The following is a 19,925-nucleotide window of genomic DNA, read 5'->3' on the forward strand; positions in this document are numbered from 1 at the left end:
TGTTGTATCAATAAGCTACATCAGTAAATACCGTCGATTTCAAAGCAAGATGTTCTTAAGATACCCCTATTTACGGAGCACGTACGGAGTACCCACGGAGTTAACTAGATGATCCATGTCAGACAGGGATCATGCGTCGCAATGACCAGGGGCTCTTTATTGAGCCGGCTGAATGAATTTCATGGCCACTATGGAGCCGTCACTAAGCTCAATGCGCTGACTGCCAATCTTGAGCTATATCTCTCTGCAACTGAGAAATCGCAAAACGCCAACCCAACACGCTCCACTGCCCCAGACTTCAATGCAACACATATGCACAATATACCTAGCTAGATCCACACCTGACCCCGGGGGACCAATATACATACACATGTCAATTAGTTCAGGCAGACTGGAGGGAACGCCATCTTCAAAGTTATAAGTTAGATAAATGTAAGGCATCAGAAATTGGAACCCCTAGAATAGGAGGTAAGCAGAAGTCTAGAGGTATGATGATAGATGATAATAAACAAAACCGATCAGTATTCCAAGAAAAGTACAGAAACACAGCTAACTACTCGCTAACTACTCTCCCATTATCCATAGACCTCGTCACTTTACCCTCCAATCATGTAAGTACGGTCATGTCTTTCCCCGCATCTCTGCATCTGTACAGTATGTAGTCTCAAAACAAAAATAAAAAAGACACTCCAATTCCTTCTTCACAGCACGCGTCCAGCCGACGAGCTTGTGCTGCGGTCATTTACTTGAGTCTTCTTCAGGGTCCTTCCTTGCTGGATAGACGCGAGGAGGGCGCCTCGGTTACCAGCGCCACCAGCCGCGGCTGGGGGAGCAGGTGGAGGTGGGATAGGAGCACCGGCTCCTGGAGGAGGAGGTGGGGGAGGGGGAGGGGGAGGTACTGCAGATGGTGCAGGTGGTGGGGAGATGGCATCACTAGAGCCTGGTATAGCAGGAAGAGGAGGCAGAGTTGCTGGAGGCGGGGGCGGAGGTGCAACAGGGCTTTCTTGTACCGGGGTAGCGGACTTCGAGGCAGACTTGTCTTCATCCATCGCACTCAGAGGACGTGGGGGTGCCATAGTGCCGAACAGGATGCTGGCAAGTTGTTTGGCGCTGCCCCCGGTTGGGCGGTCGTCTTCATCATCAGACGAATCGAAGTCGGAGCCGGCAGCGGACCAATCATCGTCTTCCTCGGGGCGGGCACGAGTCTTGCGTTCCAGAGGGGCTACTCCGGTGAAGGTGGGCTTGATGGGCTCTTGCTGCGTCAAGCGGTGGAAGGGATTCGTAGACGGAGCTGTGGCAGGCGGCGAGGTCGCTTGGGTGGGGTCGGATGGCTGTCCCAATTTCTTGAAGTACGGGTTCTTGGATTCAGCATCGGGTGTGGCGGCAGGAACACCACGGCTGCTTTCGGGGGAGCCCACTTCGCTAGGCACGCTTTCGGGGGCGGGGGGTTCAGGAATAGATATTGTGGGCACGGGAGGCGGGGTAGGGAGAATCTGGCTCTGCGTCGGGGTGCTGTACTGAGGCGTAATGTCGGCGGGGCCTTCGTCATCGGACGACGACTCGTCAAGTCCCTCGAGTTCACGCTGCAGCTGTCGCTCACGCTCCTTAGCTGCCTCCAACTCAACACGTTGGGCTGCAAGAATAGCCTCTTGTTCTTTGGACTGTCGGCTAGCCTCTTCCCTGCGACGTTTCTCTTCCTGCTTCTTGATCTTGCCCTGACGGACTTGTTCCTCAAGAGCACGAAGTCGAGCGGCTTGGGCATCCTTTTCCTGTTGGAATTCCAGTTCGCGTTGGCGTGCCTCACCCCTGTAAATGTATTAGCCAACTCCACTAATTGCATCTTTATCAGCCGTGGATTACTCACTCTAGACGCTTAGTCTCTGCCTCCTGCACCCCTTGCTCTTCCTTGATGGCCTGCTCACGGGCAGCCTGATCCACTTTAGTAGGTTCATCTCCCCTCGTGGCATCAGCTTGACCGGCACTATCCGTCCGAGCTCTGCGGGTGGGCGGCGCTGGCGGTGGTTTCTTGCCCGCAGTCTTCGGAGCTGCATCACTAGGCACACCACGTTCCTCAGCCAGGCGACGCTGTCTCTCCTCTTCCCGCTTAGCATCCTCTTCCTCGGCGCGTCTGACACGATCTTCGCGCTCCTTCTTCTCACGCTCCTGGCGTTGCGCAAGAGTCTCACTAGAGTCATTGGGCTTCAAACCAGCAGCAGCCATACGCTCAGCAATGCGCTTCTGCGCACGCTCTCGAGCAGCCGCCACACGATCTTCATGTGTGTTACCAGGAAGAGAGCTCGATGAGCCCACGGACGGGGGCATCGACGGGCGGGCAGCGGCAGATTCGGCCGCTGGAGAACCCCGAGACTGCACTCCAGGGGAAGGTCTCTCTCGCCTATGAATCGTCAGCATTGAACAGTTCTCCTAATTGACAAGAATAACATACTCCTCTTTGCGAACATTTGCAGTTCGCGCATTGCGGTTCAGATCGTAGATAAAGTCACGGATGACATCCTCAACTCCCAATGCATCTTCCCAACGACGCTTCTCGTGCTCACGTGTGGAGTTTTGGCCTTCCTCCCGAAGACTGTCCTCCAAACTGCGAGCGAAATCACGCACACTTTCCTCAACATCGCGAGTCATAGTGTCGTTGCGCTCTCGCTCGATCTTCACGTTAGTGCTCTCAGACTCAAGACGACGAGCCGCTTGGCCATCGTCATCTTCCGTCACGGGTGCGGGGCGGCCGGAAAGCTCCGCGGCCCGGGCTTGCATACGCGCACGCGCGCGGGCTTTGATTCGATCTGACTCTGTCACAGTGCCACCAGGGCCAGTGCCAATGATGTTAGAGGCGCCACCGGGGTGTGCCTTGGCGTCCTTGAGACGGAAGAGCTCAAGCTTCGCATCCGCAATCTCACGCTCAAGACGACGCACATCAGATGCAACCTGAGGCACTTGATCCTCAAAAGACTGCAACTGGCGACGAAGAACCCTGCGATCTGCCCCATTGTCAACTTGACGGAATGAGGCATTGGGGTGGGTATCGAGATCGTCCTGCACACGACGGATACGGTCCATCAGAGCCTCTGCCTCGCGGCGATCCTGGCGATCCAGAGCATCGTCATCCTCGGCTCGGTTCTCATCCTGGAAATCAGCAGCGTCAATCATGACTTTGGCTTCGCGGATCTTCTTGTGCAACTGTTCCACGGAATACTCCTCGTCGGACGCGCCGGAGGCGGCTGGTGACGGGGTACGAGCCTCGTTACCAACACGGCGGCGTGCACTAGAGCGGTATCCACCAGCGGAGTCATTGTTCTTGAACACTGTTGCATCCTTGCGGCTTGCCGCAGAAGAGCCTGCTGCACCACCACGGAAGGAGTGATCTTTGAGGTAGCTGACACCAGTCTTCTGCGGCTGCAGGAATGCCCCGGAGGCCTTGCGATTTTCAGCATCTTGAGAGAGAAGAGACTTGACTGTACCGATAGAGTCATTCAAGTGTCTCGTAGAAGGAGGAACAAGCTCGGGCGGTAGGCGGTTTGGAACTGGGTATCCATTCAGAGCACGGTAGATCATGTGCATAGCTACGGCGAACTCATCCATGTTCAGTCGGCCGCGGTTATGGGGATCAGCCAGGGTCCAGATCCGTTCTAGGTCTTTTCTATTCAGACCACTTTGACCCATGATCTCGATGGCAGTCTCGCCACTGATGAAGCCCTTGCGGAAACCGTCCCATGCGCGGAAAAGATCATCGTAAATCTTCTTCTCCTCTTTAGTAATTGCCCAGGCAACTGTAGCATTTCCTGAAAGGCCAACAGCACTGAAACCACCTTCACGCCCAGGCTGCGGCATGAGCTGCTGCTTCATAGCATCGATGTTGGGCAAACCCTGCGCTGGTGTGTTGATGAATCCCCATTGACCTGGAACTCCCGTGGGTTGCGCTACCAAGCCTGTAGGCTGCACACCCAGGCCTTGCATTCCACCGGTCTGGGCGGGGCTAAGGTTCGACCCGTAGCCAGTGGGCATAGGCGGCATCGGAGGCCGAGGGCCGGTATATCCAGTGGCCTGCGGGTTCGTCATGAAGCCGGTTTGTTGAGACTGAAGGAATTGAGACTGGTTCTGGCCAGGGAAGCCCGTCGGGTTGGGCTGGATACCTGTCTGCTGGGGGAAAAACCCAGTAGGCTGTGCTGTCAGCTGCGACAGGAGCTGAGCGTTGTTCGGTTGCTGCGGAATGGGCTGTTGAACAATTGGGGGCGTCGACTTGTTCTCCATGAGAGGCGCATCGAAGTTGGGGACGTTGGTTCGCTGGACCGGCGCCGGCTGTGTGTCGGGGACATCGAACGAGATGATGTCGACCATACTGGAAACCTCGTTCTTGACTATCTCAGGCAGGGTGGAAGGAAGCTCGCGACCAGTGAGACGAATATTGCAGAGGTACATGGCCAATGCAAACTCGGGGAAGAACAACTGTCCGGACTTGGTGGTATCAGACAAGACCCAGATCTTAGAAAGGTCAGCGCCCGTCAATTTGGAGCGCAGCAAAAGATCTCTTGCTTTGTCGCCTATTGTGACCAGTCAGTACTGCTATACAAGCCATAATATGTGACCCGTTGGGTACATGGAAACCCACCATCCATTGTCTTGCTATCGCCAACCGCAGACTTGAAGAGCTGCTCGAACCTCGCCTGATCCTGCGCCGTGATAAACGAAAGCCGAATGCTTGGGATCTTTGACCCTGTCTTTGGCGGCACCTGAGGAGGGGCCCCAGAGCCGGCAGCATCTTGGAAGGAGTTCGCGACATCGCTGGACGTCTTGAATCGAGTTGGTATCTGCGGCACCGGAGGAGGCTGCTGCGCCTGGTTCTGAGGAGGATATCCGGTGAATTGTGGTTGAAAGCTTTGCGCTTGCTGCTGCTGGGGTTGCTGGGGTGCGGCGCCAGGGAAGCCAGTGAATTGCGGCTGGAGCTGTCCCGCGGGGAATCCGGTGGCTTGAGGCTGTAGCTGCGAGTTACCGAACGGGGAGGGCTGTCCGGCAAATCCGGTCGGCTGTGGAGCAAGACCAGTGGGCTGGGGAGCAAATCCAGTCGGTTGAGGTTGTTGGATTGATGGTGGTTGTTGGCCTTGAGGAAATTGCGAATAGGGGGGTTGTTGTTGCTGTTGCATGAATGGTGCCTGGCCGGGATGGCCACTGGCACCACTCCCGAGGAAATTATTCGACGAGGAGTACATCACAGAAACCACGCTCGCATGAGCAAAGAAGATGCAGAAAGGCCAACAAGAAATTGACGAGAAGAACGAATGCAAAATGGTAAGTGAGTTGAGTCTCAGGAGGATGCGAATGACGCCGTTGCTGGACGCGGAGGCACGTGCGCTAACCTCATTTGGTGCTTAGTCATATGTCCGAAATACCTATTTTTGGATCTACAACTGGGATTACTTGATTTGATAGATACAAGTAATGACTTGGAGCTTTAAGCTCGTAAATTTGTCGGTATCAGCTTGCGTGGTATAGCTGAGTCTCTCAGAAACAGTAGAAAGCAAAGATGAAAAGGGCCCGCGAAAAAGGGGCCACCCATAAATGTCCAGATCGAAACCGAAAAGGAAAACAAACGCAAGGCATAAAAGACCGTAACTGCTCCATGCGCCAGATTTTCAGACCTAAAAAAAGAGGATAGGTAATGACTTTGTGTCACTCATAGCCATTTACTCAGCAGTGTTCTGCTGTTGCTGGTTGGCGGCGTTGGCAGCCTTGCGGAGCTCGTACTCCTTAGTGAATTCCCGAGACAAGATGCCCAGGTCCTTGATCAGAGCCTCGGAGGCGTTGATGACAGCCTGTCGAGGGGTGACCTCACCATCAGTCTGGATGCGCAGCTGGAACTCGGGGGTCAACGGATGGGGGACCTAATGGATCTTGTTAGTATGTTTCCAAGATGGAACACCTTGTGCATATAGCAGGTGGCTTACGCGGTAGGCAGCAAAGATCACATGAGCAGTCTTCAGGAGACGGTGGCGCAGCATGTTGCCAAGAGTGTGGTCTTCTTTGCGGAAAGTAAATATGGCGGCAGAAGGGAGACCTAAAGAGATACAGTCAGCGAGACTGTGTGGTCTAGATTGACCAGCATGGCTTACGGGTGTCGACCTCAACATCAATCTTGCTCTCTCCAGGAGCGAGCAGGATGGCTTCATACCTATGTTCATAACCTAGTCAGCTTGTGGTTCCCTCGGATAAAAAAGCAAGACTTGAAAATTCAGCAGAAAAAGGACATAAAAAGAGGCAAACAGAAGCCTTAATCCGTGAGTTGATTCAACTGACACGTCAGGTGCATCATCAGGAACCATAGGGCGAGGATGGCGCGGGTGGGGACCATGGCCGCGGCGACCAGCACGCTCTCTGGCGATGGCCGCAGTGGCCGTGACAATGGCAGGGCTCTGAGGCATGACTGTAAAAAACAGAGATGACAAAATAGATAATTGGCAGTGAACAAGAGGATGACAGTCCACGAGTTAACAAAAGGGTGACAGGGAAAAGAAAGTGACTGTGCAGGAGAGGGAATAACCAGACACGCAATGCTCGTCAGGGCAGGAACAACAGTGCGAGGAAAGTGCCATCACTGCTGCCCGTGTTCTTCCCGCCTTCCCATCTTGACAAGATATGGAAAAAGGAAGGCGCATTTTACCCCGGAATCCGGGGAATATGTTCTGCGGTACGCATGATATCCAACCGAATTTGGAATCCAGAATTCAACGCACAATCAACTTCACCGGAGGGCCGCAAAATGAACAGAATTTGATGAATTTCAGAAACGCTGACATGCACTCACCTATCCGGGGCATTCATGGTGGCGAGAAAGCTTTTTTGAAAAAGCTAAAGGGTTTGAAGGCAAGATATCTGTATCGAGGATATGATTTTATGTATGTATCCAAGAACTTGCGGGGTTGCAGAATAGAGAGATTGATAAGAAGTCAAATGCCGGACGTAATTCAAACGCCTATTTATAAGTGACCAGGTCGTTTTGACTTGTGAAGACGATGGCGACCAAACGCGTGTGGCTTCGTAATACGCTTTTGAGGGTGCTTATTGATAGCAGATAAGTTCAAAGGAAGGAACCCAATGATCCGGTGCACTTTATAAGATTATTTGGGCCCTGGCTTTGTAAATGTCTGATTGCTTGATGTTGGCGTTGAGTGATGAAGATATTGTGATACATCTCGATATCGGAATCGATATCGATCATGTGACCATTTTAAAGTATAATGTCACGTGATCATATTTGAACTATGTACATGCCTCGGATCAGTTGCGGAGGGGTACTTTATCTTCATCTCACTTCAAAGAGACTTTGTTGGTGTGGTGCTTCTAATTCAATGGTTGTTCACAATACCCACATTTCCTGATGGAATATAGAAGGTGCTATCTCGGTTTCTAGAACATAATAAATTATTTTTGTTTACTGGAATCGATAATGCAACTAATGCATAGTTATATGTTTTGTACGATTTTTCATCCTTTGGATTGCAACATTTAGGAAGCGAAGATACTTGGCGCCAAAGTCATGATTGCGCGCCATTCGTACTGTGTAACTTAGAAACCATCATCTTGATATGATATCTAACATATATTGACTAGCAGTGGTGTATAGGGAACCCCCGTCTCAACCCAGATATACGACATGGTAAGGTATACATACACCCATATTTAAGCAGGAAACACGAAATCCGAGCAAAAATAAAAAAGAAAGACAGAGAGAATGAACCTTGGGAAGAGCCGATATAACGGCCACAAGGCCCGAAATGTATTAAGAGAGTCGAGTAGAAGCAGAGCGCTCTGACAAGAAGACAATGCAACACAAAAAGACACAAAGATAGAAACCTATAAAATAAATAACGCCATGTATCTTCCCGCGCCGATATCATAAGAAAACAAGAGAAAGAAAAACAGAGGACCGGTCTCAAAATCAAAACTAGACTAAAAGCACAAGGAAAGCATATGTATTCATACTTGTAAATGTCGAACTCATCTGCCCAGTCCGGAATGACCATGAACACAAGGATACAAGGAAATCCGGGACAGGGGACGAGAAGTGACATACAAGATGTGAGATGAGGGCTAGGGATGCATTATTGAGCCGGCATATCCAATTGGCACGGCAAGCCCCTCTCTGAGTCGATGGTATGTGCGTCATATGTCATGTCGTAGACGGAGCGGGGGATATTAGGAAATGGAAGCGGAAATGTAAATGCAGCAAAGAAAGAAGCAGGCTATACAGCGTAACGCGGACATATTTCTTTTCAGATGCAATGCAAGCACGCTTTCATGGTCGAGTTGAGGAAAAACGAAAGAAACAAAAGAAGGCAGAACTGGAGGTTTAGTGCACAGCGCTCAGCAGATCTCCGAACGAAGACGTCCCTCGCTTCATCTTCCAGCTGCTCTTCTTCTTCTCGCGCTTCTTCACCATGTCAGCCCAGGCCTCGTCGTCGTCCTCTTCATCCTCGGAACCGGGCTTCCGATTTTCAACACCAGTGCTCTGCGAAACAGGGCGTACGGTCACAGTGGCGAGATGCGATTTCGGTATGTGAGACTGAGGCATCAGCAGGGACGGGTTGTGATTTTCGTCACCAAAAGGCTTGTTTGAAGATGCCACTGCGTAATTTGATTCAGGCTGCATGGTTGATACCGGTCGGTAACGAGGCGCCATGCCAACGGTGCTACGCTCGGACGGAGCGATTGAAGCGGCATATCCGGTGTTGGGGCGGAAGGGGGTACCTGACAGATTTGGCATGGGCGAGCCAGTCCTACGGGTTGAAATGTTGGGGTCCATCATGCTCATCGTACGCTGATCAATGTGTGGGAGCGAGGGTGAGGCGTTGAGAACGGATGTTGGCATAGACATCGGCCGGAAGTTCGGGTTACCAGCCATGGACTGGGGCCCGGATATCGAAGGAGGGCCCATGGGAGGCATGGCCATCGCTCCACCAGGCATCATCATAGGAGGCATTGGCATGCCTTGCATCATAGGTTGACCCTGCCCACCTTGTATTTGCATCATTTGCTGCATCCACTGCATTTGCATCTGCATCATAGTGGTCATCTGCTGCGATAGCTGGATAGACGCTTGTTCTCCGGCGCTGACGTTTTGCTGCTGCTGCTGCGGCATCATCGAGTACGGCCGAGGCACTCCTCCCATCTCGTGCATTGCTTGTGTATTCGGGCTTCCTCTGCGCATCGCCCGCGCCCGCTCCTCACTTGCTATAACACCGACAAGACCTCCGGGGGGAGGTGCGGGGGACGAAGATCCTCCATATACCGAACCACCTCCGAACGCCAATGATTCACGGTTGGCGTTGTTAACCAGGCCTGCACCGAAGTAAGGATCTCGCGGCAAGTTCCTTGCAAAAGGTGGGAGACTGCCCCGGCTGGCGTTGGGGTCGGCGCCCGAAACAGAGTTGGAAGATGATATATAAGGCGGTTGCATAGATGCGCGAAGGTTGGGATTGGAGCTGACATTGTTCAGGCGGGTTGGTGGGCGGTTCTGGCCAGGGAAACCGTGCGCGGCTAGAATACCAAGTGGCACATCGTCATCCTCCTCCTCGCTGCTCTTTCCACTGTTGGACTTCTCGCCTAGCACAGACAGGCGACTGGGGTTTAAATTGGGGGTGCTGTTGCTAGCTCCACTCATGACCGGACGTAGCGATTGCACAGGTGCTTGCTGACCTGTGATCTTCATCATTTGCTGACGATACACAGATAGATGAGCCTCCTGCTTTCGTCGTTGACGTTCCGTCTCACGTTGCTTCTCCACCTCATCTTGTTCATCGTCAAACTCCTCGTGATCAGACTCGTCATCGCTCTTAGTCGCGTCGCTATTGGAGCGTCGGAGTTCTTGTTGCTGGCGATAGTGCTCGAACTGAGATGGAGTCATCACCTTGTTACCCGGAGAAGATGACTTGGGGAGACTATCTGCGTACTGCACAGCCAACCGCGCGTGATCCGCAATGGAGGGGTCCAATCTGTCGGCCGGAGGGGGCGAGCGGCGGTATTGGAACATATTATCAGGTTCTGGGTTCACTTGCCCAGAGTAATTGGGTGCTTTGCCCTTGTCAATCAATGGGGTTCCACCTGAAGGGCTGCCCTCAGCCCACGGCGAAGTGCTTTCTTTGCCATATACGACAGACTTTCGGACCATTTGGGCATCTTCGTCATCAAAGGGTGCGGATTCCCCCTTGGCCGAATATATCCCACTCCTCCGCAATCCTCCTCTCTCCGATCCCCGCGGGCGCTCCAAGGAACGATGTGAGGTAGTGGCCTCGGCAAACTGATTAGGAGACGGCGAAAGCTTCCGGAAACCAACAACCGTATCGGGGGTAGACTGGCTCTGGTTCAGCGGTGGAGATTGCGGGCCACGTAGCAAGCCCTCCTCGGATGGGCGACGATCCCAGGAGTAAGGGGGTGACTCGACAGCAGTCGATCGATCTGTATTGATTGCGGCGGGGGCTGCAGCTCTGCTGTTTTGGAACTCGGGCAGAACATGCGTTGGTGGAGACGACGAGTACTGCGATACTGTCAGCAATGCATCCTTGTCTGGACGAGCGATTGCAGGTGTTACCTTTGTCGGTTTAGGGGATGATCCCCGGATTGCGGAGCCCTGTCCACCCATATTATCAAACATCTTATTGAAATCGTCCTGCGAGCTGAGAGCGAAGTCTGTATCTGGCAGCTTGGGTGGGGTGGCCGTGCTGTCGGTGCTGCCTGTCACCGGGCGATTCTTTGAGGTATCCGGTGTTTGTTGCCGAGGGACGTGTGGTCCTGACTTGCCGAATCGACCACCGAACGAGAAAGTTCGTCCTGCGGCGCGCAGTGCACTCGTGATTGGTGGAGCTGGAACATCATGGATTCTGGAATGAGGGGATTGGGTCTCGTCGGGCGGCGGGACTTCGGTTGATGATGGGAGGGTGGATGATGAGCTTAGCCTGGTTGACGTCGAACTTTCGTAGTTACCACTATCGCGGTTCCCAGTCAGCCGTCTCCTAAGAGAATCCATGGTCGAAGGGCGATCGTACCGGCTCTTGTCCAGGGGTCGCTCCCTCTCCGCAAAGATATTATCGGAATCCTCCATCGACGGCACTGTATGACCCTCACTCAGCGGCTTGGTCAGCACCGCTCCATCCGTCATGGATCGATGAGGACCCGGGCGCTCGAAGACTCGAAAGGAGGATTGGTGAGGGGGTTCCACGTCTTCAATAACGTTGCCGGACGATTTCCGCCTGGTAAAGCTCTTAGGTAGTTTCATTGGCATAGAAGTGGCTGTTATGACAGATTAGGCAGGTATTTGAATAACCGGCCAGGTGCGTCTTCGCGAAGCAGCTCTCTCATTAAGGTTTGGACGATCCTGAGGGGGGTGTGTGTTGTCTTTTGAGGGTGATGTGTCGAATGCAAGTGATGCCGAAGAAGCGATCAGTCCAAATAGATAGGTATAACGATTGATCACGGATAAACAAAGCAATTTTGGAAAGCTTAGGGGTTAAGCTGAAAAAGAATTGAAGTCAGTCAGAAGCTTCCTGGGAGAAACGAAGCACAACACGGGTTTGTCTAGCGGCCGATCAAAGGCCCGGCAGGAATCCACAGAGTGGGTTGTCTTGCGTCTGTCCGATCCGATGGCATCTCACAACAAATTGGATAATTATTCCCAAATTCCTTGCAGGGCCTCGAATATGTGCGCTCTTTTTTTTTCTGGAAAGAAGAAAGAATTGAACCCACCATAGGTGTGTCGGGTGAGACGCGGAAATGTCCGTTTCAGTTCTCTCAAAGTAAACACCAATAAGAAGAGACGGGGGGAGTGGAGAGACCCTGGAAGTAAGACCCTAGAAACCACCAAGGGGAGTAAAGAATGGAAAAAAAAAGAAAAGAGAGAAGAGAGAGAGAGAGAGAGAGAGAATGTGTCGCAGAGGCAAAAAAGAGAGAAGACGCTACTGACAGTCTAGTCCCTTTGGTATCCGAAGTGGTCCAGATATGGTCTGAGTATTCTGACTACTATTGATCTAGTTTCTATTATTATTATTATTACTATTATTACTATTACGGAGTACTATTATGTGTGATGATTTATGCCCTAAACCTTAGGAACTTGGGCACTTTCATGATCTCATAGGAGTTCAATGTGAAACCCTTTACTATACATAGTAAGAGTCTACGGGAAGTCCCTTTGTACATCAACAGTGGGCTGTTTTTTTTTTTTTGGCCGTCTAAAAATAAAACAGAAAAAGACAAATTCAATTGGAATGTTGAAATGTAAAGCGTTGGGTCTAGACATTGCCCTGGAGGTACCTGGGTAATCATACAGTATATAATGTTAATACAATACCCATGTCAATAAATAAAAAAAAGGAGGACAAAAGTACTCCAAAGCACATCCATGGATGGATCAAGGTGAAATCCCGTCTGCTCCAATGCGATGCGCACATGTTACCGATCGATCACGTGAAGTCGATCCCGATCGGCAGCACATTCTTCTTGCATCCATGGATCTCCTATCTACATCTCCACATCCACACGGAGTACTCCGTACATACATAATGTACGTAAAGTATCTACAACGTACATCCCAAAAGCCCACCAGCCTGAGTTGTATTACTAGTTTACTCCTTACACGGTCGGCTGATAATCCTGTACATAATCCTGTACCACTAATAGTGACACAGGACTCGACGGAGAAATTCTGATGATCACGGAAGATGTACTACATCGGGATGAAGAAAAAGAGAACTCAAATGACCGCACATACATGCACCATACATAATGGTTTCAAATGATACCAAAGGCTGATATCGATACTCCATCATGTTTCCAATCGCACAAACAAAAACACCTTCTCCCCCGCCTTTTATCACGGATTATAAGTTATCTTACAAAAATTGCGACTTGGCAATTTCAGTTCGGCCCATCTCGAAATGAGTCCGTTCTCTAGGAATTGGGCCAAGGAGCCCACCGATGAGCTTATTTGGCAAAGTGCAGGTCGTAGTTGAGCCACTTGCGCGCATTGACACCCGCCACATCGAGGCCGGGGGTACCGTAGGTCAAGGGCGCATAGAAGATGAAGCCCCAGATGGTGGCAGCCAGGATAATAAGGGTGGCAATCCAGCCTGCGATGAGCGACTTGCAGCCCATGCGTTCCTTGGCCGTGATGAACCGGCGCAGGCTGCTGACCGACCGCGCCTTGGACTTGCCCGAGGGGTCATCCACAGGGGGAAGTGCAGTGCGGGGATCGAGCGGCTGCAGGTTGAAAATGAATTCAACCAGTGCGCCACATACCATGGTGGAGGCCAGGTGTGAGGGCAAGTAGTGATGCAGGAAACGCTGGCGACCCATTAGCCAGAAGGGGAAGTAGTGCGCAGCCCAGCAGAGGAACAAGAACCCGGTGCTGTTGTACAGACGCGAGCGGGTACCGGGGCCCCAAACTGTTGAAAGTGTGTTAGTTACCCGAGCAAAAGACCGGAATAAGAGTAGGATATTTGGTTGTTCGACTTACTTTCTTCCAATGCATCAACACCACGGCGGAGAGACAGTTGATCAGCACCAACAATGCCGGCAAACACGGCAAGAATACTGCTAGCAATCCACCATCCAATGGGGTTACCCAAGAAGTAGATCTGCTCGCGAGTATCGTTCTTAGTCCAGAAGCTCACACCCCGCAACAGGAAGGGCCACTGGAAGGGCTCGGTGGCATAGGGGTGGCTGCTGGTCAGAGCGTTGTTATGGTGGAACATGGCACCCTGCAGCTCGAAGTACTTGCGCAGGAAAGACAGCGTCTTGACCTTACGCTCCTCCTTGACAAGACGAGGACTATCCTCTTCCAAGTTCTCAATGTTCTCAACGTACCACGCGTTGCTGGACTGGAGGATGTTCTTGTTACCATTAATTTCGGCCTGCTTGTAACCCCACTCTGGCAGCGGAGTTGTGTGTGTCCACAAAGCGACCCGAGTTGGAACGTGGACCAACTTGAACAAGCTGGCAAGAGTACGGAACTCTTGGGCAGCCTTGCCCGACTCAATCTTGAGCTCGAAGAGGGTGTCGTTGTGGCGCTCACCATCAGCCAGTTCTTGAGAGACCGTAGTGAACTCTTGGTTAGTGGGGAAGAAGGGAGACGCAACATCGTGAGTCAGGAGATAACTCTCGGTGCCGACATGGCGGAGCTGGATAATGTCGCCGTTGCGCACGCTCTTGGGTTGAGATGGATCAACCAGAGGCTCGCCGGGTAGGATCTGCCATTGGTTGTTGGTATCGTTGTGGGGATAACCAGTGACCTGCTGACCCTGGCTAGAAATACGGCCATCGTCATAACGCAGGGGGTACTTGTCCCAGTGGCTGTGGAGGAAGACCTTGGTGTCCTTGTGGCGCATGGTAATGGTGTCGAAGTATTGAATGCCAACAGACTGAGCGGTCATCTGGTTGTCACTAAGAGTCTCCTGGAACTCGGGAGTCATAAAGTCGTCGCCGGGGCCAGACCGATTGAGAATAGTAAAGTGGACCTGGAACCAGAACAGGTAAAACATGAAGGGGATAATGACCAATCCAACAGCGCGAGCAATAAAGTGCTTGCCCCAGTTGATCATGCTCAGCGCTCCCTGCTCGCGGTTGATATCCAAGAGGTTCCACAAGTCAATGAGGACTGCCGCGCCGATGGTCACGAAAGTAAAGAAACCAACGTATTTGGTGGAGATGACACAGCTCATGCAGAAGCCGGTCAGGAGAAGCCACTTCCACCACTTCCGGCTGAATGGTTGGTGACGCAGCTTGTAGAAACGGACGTAGCACAAAATACTGAGTGCCATTGAAAGCACGAGGGTCGCGTCCAAAAGGATCAGACGGTCCTCGCCAACATGGGCGTTGTCAAACACCATCAGACCGGCAGCCAGCACACAGGCCGGCAGAGAGTAGCCAGACTCCCACATGATGAGGAACACCACGGGAATGGTCAAGGCGCCGAGAGTAGCCGGCATGGCACGGAGGGAGAGGTAGGGCACATTGTTTTCGATGTAAGAGTCGCCGATGTTCTCGAACAGGAATCTTCCATCGAAGCCCACGAGCCAACCCATGAGGGCAAACAACAGCTTTCCAAAAGGTGGGTGCACATCGAAGAAATAGGTACGTTGAAGGTAGTAAGAAGCGAACTAGCCAAGAAATATTAATGTTAGTCAAAGGCGCCCCTTTTTCGTAGTGGTTGTGCCACCACGAGAGGCATTGGATCTCGTACCTTGCCGAAATGGACCTCATCAAAGACAACCTCGTTAGGATAGTCGAGGCGGTAGAAGCGTGTCGCGAAAGCCAGAAGGGTGAGAATCACTATGGCCAGCCAATAGTCCCATTCCGACTTCTGTTTGACCGGCACCGACACGGGAACGGGAGTCGAGCCATCGTCAGAGGGCAATGCGGTGTAAACATCCTTCTTTCCGCCTCTCTTCCGCAGAGAGGGCGAAGGGGACGACATGTTGAAAATATGAAATGTAGAGAGCGACCGAGAAACTACCTATAGCCAAATAGACTGCCGGGGGGTGTGAGTAAACATCAACAAAGCAGAAAAAGACGGCAATAGTGTGTCAAAAGAAGCTTACCAGAATCACCAAATAAGCATGACACCCAACGATTGAGGCCAAGAAAACTATGAGAAAGGAAAGGAGATGTGGAGGGGGGTTGACACCAGAACGTTGCGTGTCTTCTTAGTTTCCGGGTAGGGCGGTGGCCCAGGCGGATCTACGTATACCATTCACAAAAAGGGTGATAACTCTACTTTGTGCATTGACTCCTTGTTTCATTGAATTGTCGAGTCGAGTCGATTATTCAAAGAAATTGAACCTTGAAATTTCCAGTTCATTCTTTATTTACATATATGGTGTTCTATCAATGTTTTCATGTCGACTGATTCATGCAATAATCTTGGAACAGGTGGTCTCTCTTTTGAGCAACTGTTCGTTCGCTTTTCCGACATCAAATGGACACATATTTCCAAGGTTATAACATAAAGTTCTGGTATCTTCATTGAAACATGATTCGTCTAGAGTCGTGCTAGTTAACACACAGAAAAACACCAAACCATCCGTTGTCGTTCCTTCGTAGCCTTCGTACAAAGGTAGCGTAATGAGGCAATTGAAATAATCCCCCCGTCCTCCTTCAACCATTCGTATAAGATCAACTCCCACTGGTTGTTCGTAGCTTATCACCCCCGCTCTGGATACATGTTCGGCGATGCAGAGAAATTCCTCATCGACTTCGGAGTATTGTTCAGGCAAATTAACGCCTTTCATCCGTCTCAACCTCCCGAATAACAAGCCAAAGAGCCTTCTTAAAAGGAGCTTCTTCCTGTTCGGTCTCTTGAGCGTAAAAATCGATTCGCTTGCCCATGCCTCTCCTCTCCTGATCTCGCCTGCTCATGCGTCTCTTACCCATGCCTGCCCTTTCCTCATCAGCTGCCTCATTATACTTCTTCAACGAGGCATTGAACCGCGTCAACTTAGACTTGGAAGACCAAGGCAAAACATCAAATTCAAGCTCAGCAATCCAGGGCTGTAAAGTTCTAATCCTTTGATGCAAATTAAGCTCCTGCTGCTGCCTTTCATCGGTCCCGGCGCTGGCCACGGAAGCCTCGTACTGGAGTTGTTGAAACAGAGGCGCCTGTCGATTGATCTTGCCCTGAGAATCCAATATAGGGAAATTCGCGACATGTGCTAGCGCATCCAGTTTCGCAATTTCAACTCTCAAGCCACGCGGACCAAAGATGTCCCTATTCGCTCGTTTGATAGAGGAGTCCGTCCGGCTCTTGGACATGCCTAGGCTGCTCAGGTTCGCGAGTCCGCTGACGGCATTCCCAATCCAGTGCAATGGTAATAGGATCGGGATGGACTTCAGGATCCCGCCTGTCGCGTCAAGGACTTGGAGGGGCGGACTGGCGGCTATGTCTTTGTTCAGTTGGTCAAGGAAGTTGAAGAAGGATTCCTTGGGGAGTTGGTAGTTTTTTAGGATGGGTGGATATGCGCGTATGAATGGAGAATCAGAGGAGGAGGTGAGGGCTGGAATTGCGATTGGTTTGTGGCTTGTTTGAGAGGGATTTTCTTGCACTGGTGGTGATCGGCTTGGTTGTGTCGAGGGTCCTGCTGTGTCTGTTGAGGGCCCTGCTGTGTATGTTGAGGGCCCTGCTGTGTATGTTGAGGGCCCTGCTGTGTCTGTTGAGGGCCCTGCTGTGTCTGTTAAGGGCCCTTCTGTGTACGCTGGAGGGTGATCTGAGACCTCTCTCTCATCATAGTGTCCCAGTTCCTCGAAGGGATTTTGTCTCTTTTCATCGGCCATTGTGTGTGAGTGGAAGAAAAAAAGCTGGTTCTTCTAAGCGTCTTTTGGGGGCCAACATCCCTTTAAGTCTGAAAGTGGGGAGTGAACTCAGCCTTAGATTATTCCAGTTGCTTGAATTGGTTAGACCGATACATAGATTGTCAAATAAGCCTTGGACTTAGCCACACCTAGGCAGCATTGATGGTCTTTCTAAGGTTGGGTTTGGGCTGCGCTACGCCTTATCGGGTATCCTGTGCGAGATGGCGTTACCCGTGCAGGATTTCTTGAACAGCCTCAAATTATATGATGTCAGTTAGGGCACAAAGAAGGTAGCATGGTATTGTTTTATTGTTTTATTGTGGTTTTTTTAGTTACATATCCGACACGGAACAAGATCAAATGCCTAAAACAAACCATTCACTCCCAATAATGCTATCAATATATGCAAAATGGATTGGCCAAATATGAACCCGAAATATCAAGCAAATAATATGGCTCATGGGTATCACAGTATTTTCGGGCCTTAATCGTCATCCGTAATATTCAAAAGCTCCAATTCCATAGAGACTAATGCCTGGAACTCTGCACGGGGCATTCCAGTGGCTTTTGCTAAGCGGAACAAACTTTTGATGCTCGTACCGATATGTTGTTTCACTCCCACCTCGTAGGTGGACTGGCTCTCTGCCTCATGTTCCAGTTTTGCGATAGCATCAGAGCTACCGGAAGATGCAGAGGCCGGCCGCGGGTGACTCAAATCTTGTGCGGCCTTATCGCTGGGAACATGGTCTGGGGAATATCCGTTGGTGCGGGGCTCATCCTCTGGGTTGACTCCGTTTACCTGTCGTCGCAAGAGACTGGCCAGCATATCTCCATTGAGCGATGACGGACCAACTTCTGATTGCTCCTCCGTGGGATCATGATTATCCATGGCGGGCTGCACATCGCCGTATTGCGAGAAATATGACTGCTCAGATAGGCCAGATGGACCGGCCTTTGATGAACCACCAGGCGGAGCAGGGGTCTTGGCTCCGGGTGTGGAGTCGTACTGAGCCCAGTAGTCATCGTCGTCGTCGTTCTCCATGCTGTTCTCCTGGGGTTTCTCTTCCTCGGCAGCCTTTAGTATATCAGCCAGGAGCAGCTCCTTTGCCCAAATGTTCGCTTCCCCAATGGAAGAAGCCCAGCTATTGTCATCCTCAGCAGGTCCTTCACGTGGCAAAAGCTCTGCGACTCGCCAGCCACGGCCACCGCCCTCCTCGTCTGTCGGGCACCACAAATAAACCACCATCAAGCTGTATTCGGTGAGTGGAACTTGTGCTTTGAGGGTCTCATCGTCGATTCGTTTGTATGTCACCGGAAGTTCATCCGGAAGCTCAATTTCGCCCGATACGGGGTGTGGTTCAAAGGTGGCACCGTCAATGACTCTTTGTAGACGCTCTGCTTTCCCAGCATCCCAGCACAGTAGCTGCAGCCATGATTCAGTGGAAGATGTGGATAGCGAACTGAGAACCCCGACTCGTTGGCGCAGGATAGGGGAGAGCAGTGGCAACAGAGCTGGGGGAGCGCGGGGCGAGACAAAGGCTAGTGGAAGGCATGCGAGGAGGGGAGGGAGTAGTTCGCGAGTTTCCGGTGGGTTGATGAGTTCGACCATAATGGGTAGTGTAGGTATGAAATGCGGAGAGAGAGAAAATCGAAATCGTGGGGGGAGGTCCAAGGCAGTGTTTTGCAAGCTCCTCCGGGCTCCATTCGACCGAACGTGGGGCACCAAACAGAGCAATCACCGGGCCGTAAAGCTTACTGCGTCCATGGTTCAATCAGGTCTAGGGCTCAATCTTTCTTTGTGCCTGAATATTTTGGATATTTTGGATATGTTCAGTATTACTTATATTACACCTGTATTCATAGAGTTCTATATGGTTTTGTTTTTCTATTTTAGCCTACCTATGTACGCTTATATCTTCTTTTTCCTATCGGCTCTTTCGGACATTATCCAGCATCAACCTAATCATGAACATCTCATACAATAAATCCACCGGCTGTCATTCCAAACTTGTAAATCTCACATTCCACATCACGCATCCCAGATGTCAGGTGTCAGGTGTCAGCCCGAGACACAGTCGGACTAGAATCAGTTACCGGCCAATTTGGAAATTTTTCGGTGCTACGGAAGGTACGAAGTACTAAAAAGCATACAGAATCAACTGGCATGCCTTTGGTGCCTTGTAAAAAGCAGAGAGGAAGATGCGATCATAAGATAGATTATAAGCATATAATCTGAGAGGGGTCAGGCTTAGATAGGCAGATATTTAATTGCATGGTGGAATATGGGATTGGATCGGAGAAACTAGAACCTGAGACTATCTACATCGTAATATACGGAGACAGCGGATATTTCCACCACCTGGGCACTTCTCCATCTACAGGCACACTCCGAGCCGAAACCAATCCAAGACATACTCCGTAGAGGTGCCCAGATAGCCCCGTTTAGAATAATGGGCGATGTTATCTTAATCACCCACCTGGACATACACTATTCTGCGAGTGCATGTCAGCAAGTTCAATCAAGTTTACACAGTGAGGTGCAAACCGATGGTTGTCTGAGGAGGAACATACCTCTAAAT

The 19,925-nt window shown here is 51.2% G+C and overlaps 5 protein-coding genes across 5 annotated transcripts; all 5 read right to left on the reverse strand.

Annotated features, from left to right (window-relative positions):
* Positions 1-701: 701 nt before the first annotated feature.
* pan1 (actin cytoskeleton-regulatory complex protein PAN1) lies at positions 702-6,431 on the reverse strand (the record flags this gene model as incomplete). The annotated part of the gene is made up of 8 exons (XM_016738903.1): positions 702-1,806; positions 1,865-2,395; positions 2,447-4,556; positions 4,625-5,364; positions 5,701-5,894; positions 5,958-6,067; positions 6,123-6,181; positions 6,307-6,431. The coding sequence occupies 8 exons, from the start codon at positions 6,429-6,431 to the stop codon at positions 702-704; spliced, it is 4,974 nt and encodes a 1,657-aa protein (XP_016602420.1).
* Positions 6,432-8,359: 1,928 nt separating this feature from the next.
* PEX2_016280 (uncharacterized protein) lies at positions 8,360-11,281 on the reverse strand (the record flags this gene model as incomplete). The annotated part of the gene is made up of 1 exon (XM_016738904.1): positions 8,360-11,281. The coding sequence occupies one exon, from the start codon at positions 11,279-11,281 to the stop codon at positions 8,360-8,362; it is 2,922 nt and encodes a 973-aa protein (XP_016602421.1).
* Positions 11,282-12,984: 1,703 nt separating this feature from the next.
* pmt4 (dolichyl-phosphate-mannose-protein mannosyltransferase) lies at positions 12,985-15,475 on the reverse strand (the record flags this gene model as incomplete). The annotated part of the gene is made up of 3 exons (XM_016738905.1): positions 12,985-13,445; positions 13,517-15,158; positions 15,242-15,475. 3 exons carry the CDS (start codon positions 15,473-15,475, stop codon positions 12,985-12,987), a joined length of 2,337 nt encoding a protein of 778 aa, XP_016602422.1.
* An 800-nt stretch (positions 15,476-16,275) lies between these two features.
* PEX2_016300 (uncharacterized protein) lies at positions 16,276-17,328 on the reverse strand (the record flags this gene model as incomplete). The annotated part of the gene is made up of 1 exon (XM_016738906.1): positions 16,276-17,328. One exon carries the CDS (start codon positions 17,326-17,328, stop codon positions 16,276-16,278), a length of 1,053 nt encoding a protein of 350 aa, XP_016602423.1.
* Positions 17,329-17,830: 502 nt separating this feature from the next.
* PEX2_016310 (uncharacterized protein) lies at positions 17,831-18,955 on the reverse strand (the record flags this gene model as incomplete). The annotated part of the gene is made up of 1 exon (XM_016738907.1): positions 17,831-18,955. One exon carries the CDS (start codon positions 18,953-18,955, stop codon positions 17,831-17,833), a length of 1,125 nt encoding a protein of 374 aa, XP_016602424.1.
* Between the last annotated feature and the right edge of the window lie 970 nt (positions 18,956-19,925).

This window comes from Penicillium expansum (genome assembly GCF_000769745.1).
Source record: "Penicillium expansum strain MD-8 chromosome Unknown contig46, whole genome shotgun sequence".
In the NCBI taxonomy this organism is placed as follows: Eukaryota; Fungi; Ascomycota; class Eurotiomycetes; order Eurotiales; family Aspergillaceae; genus Penicillium; species Penicillium expansum.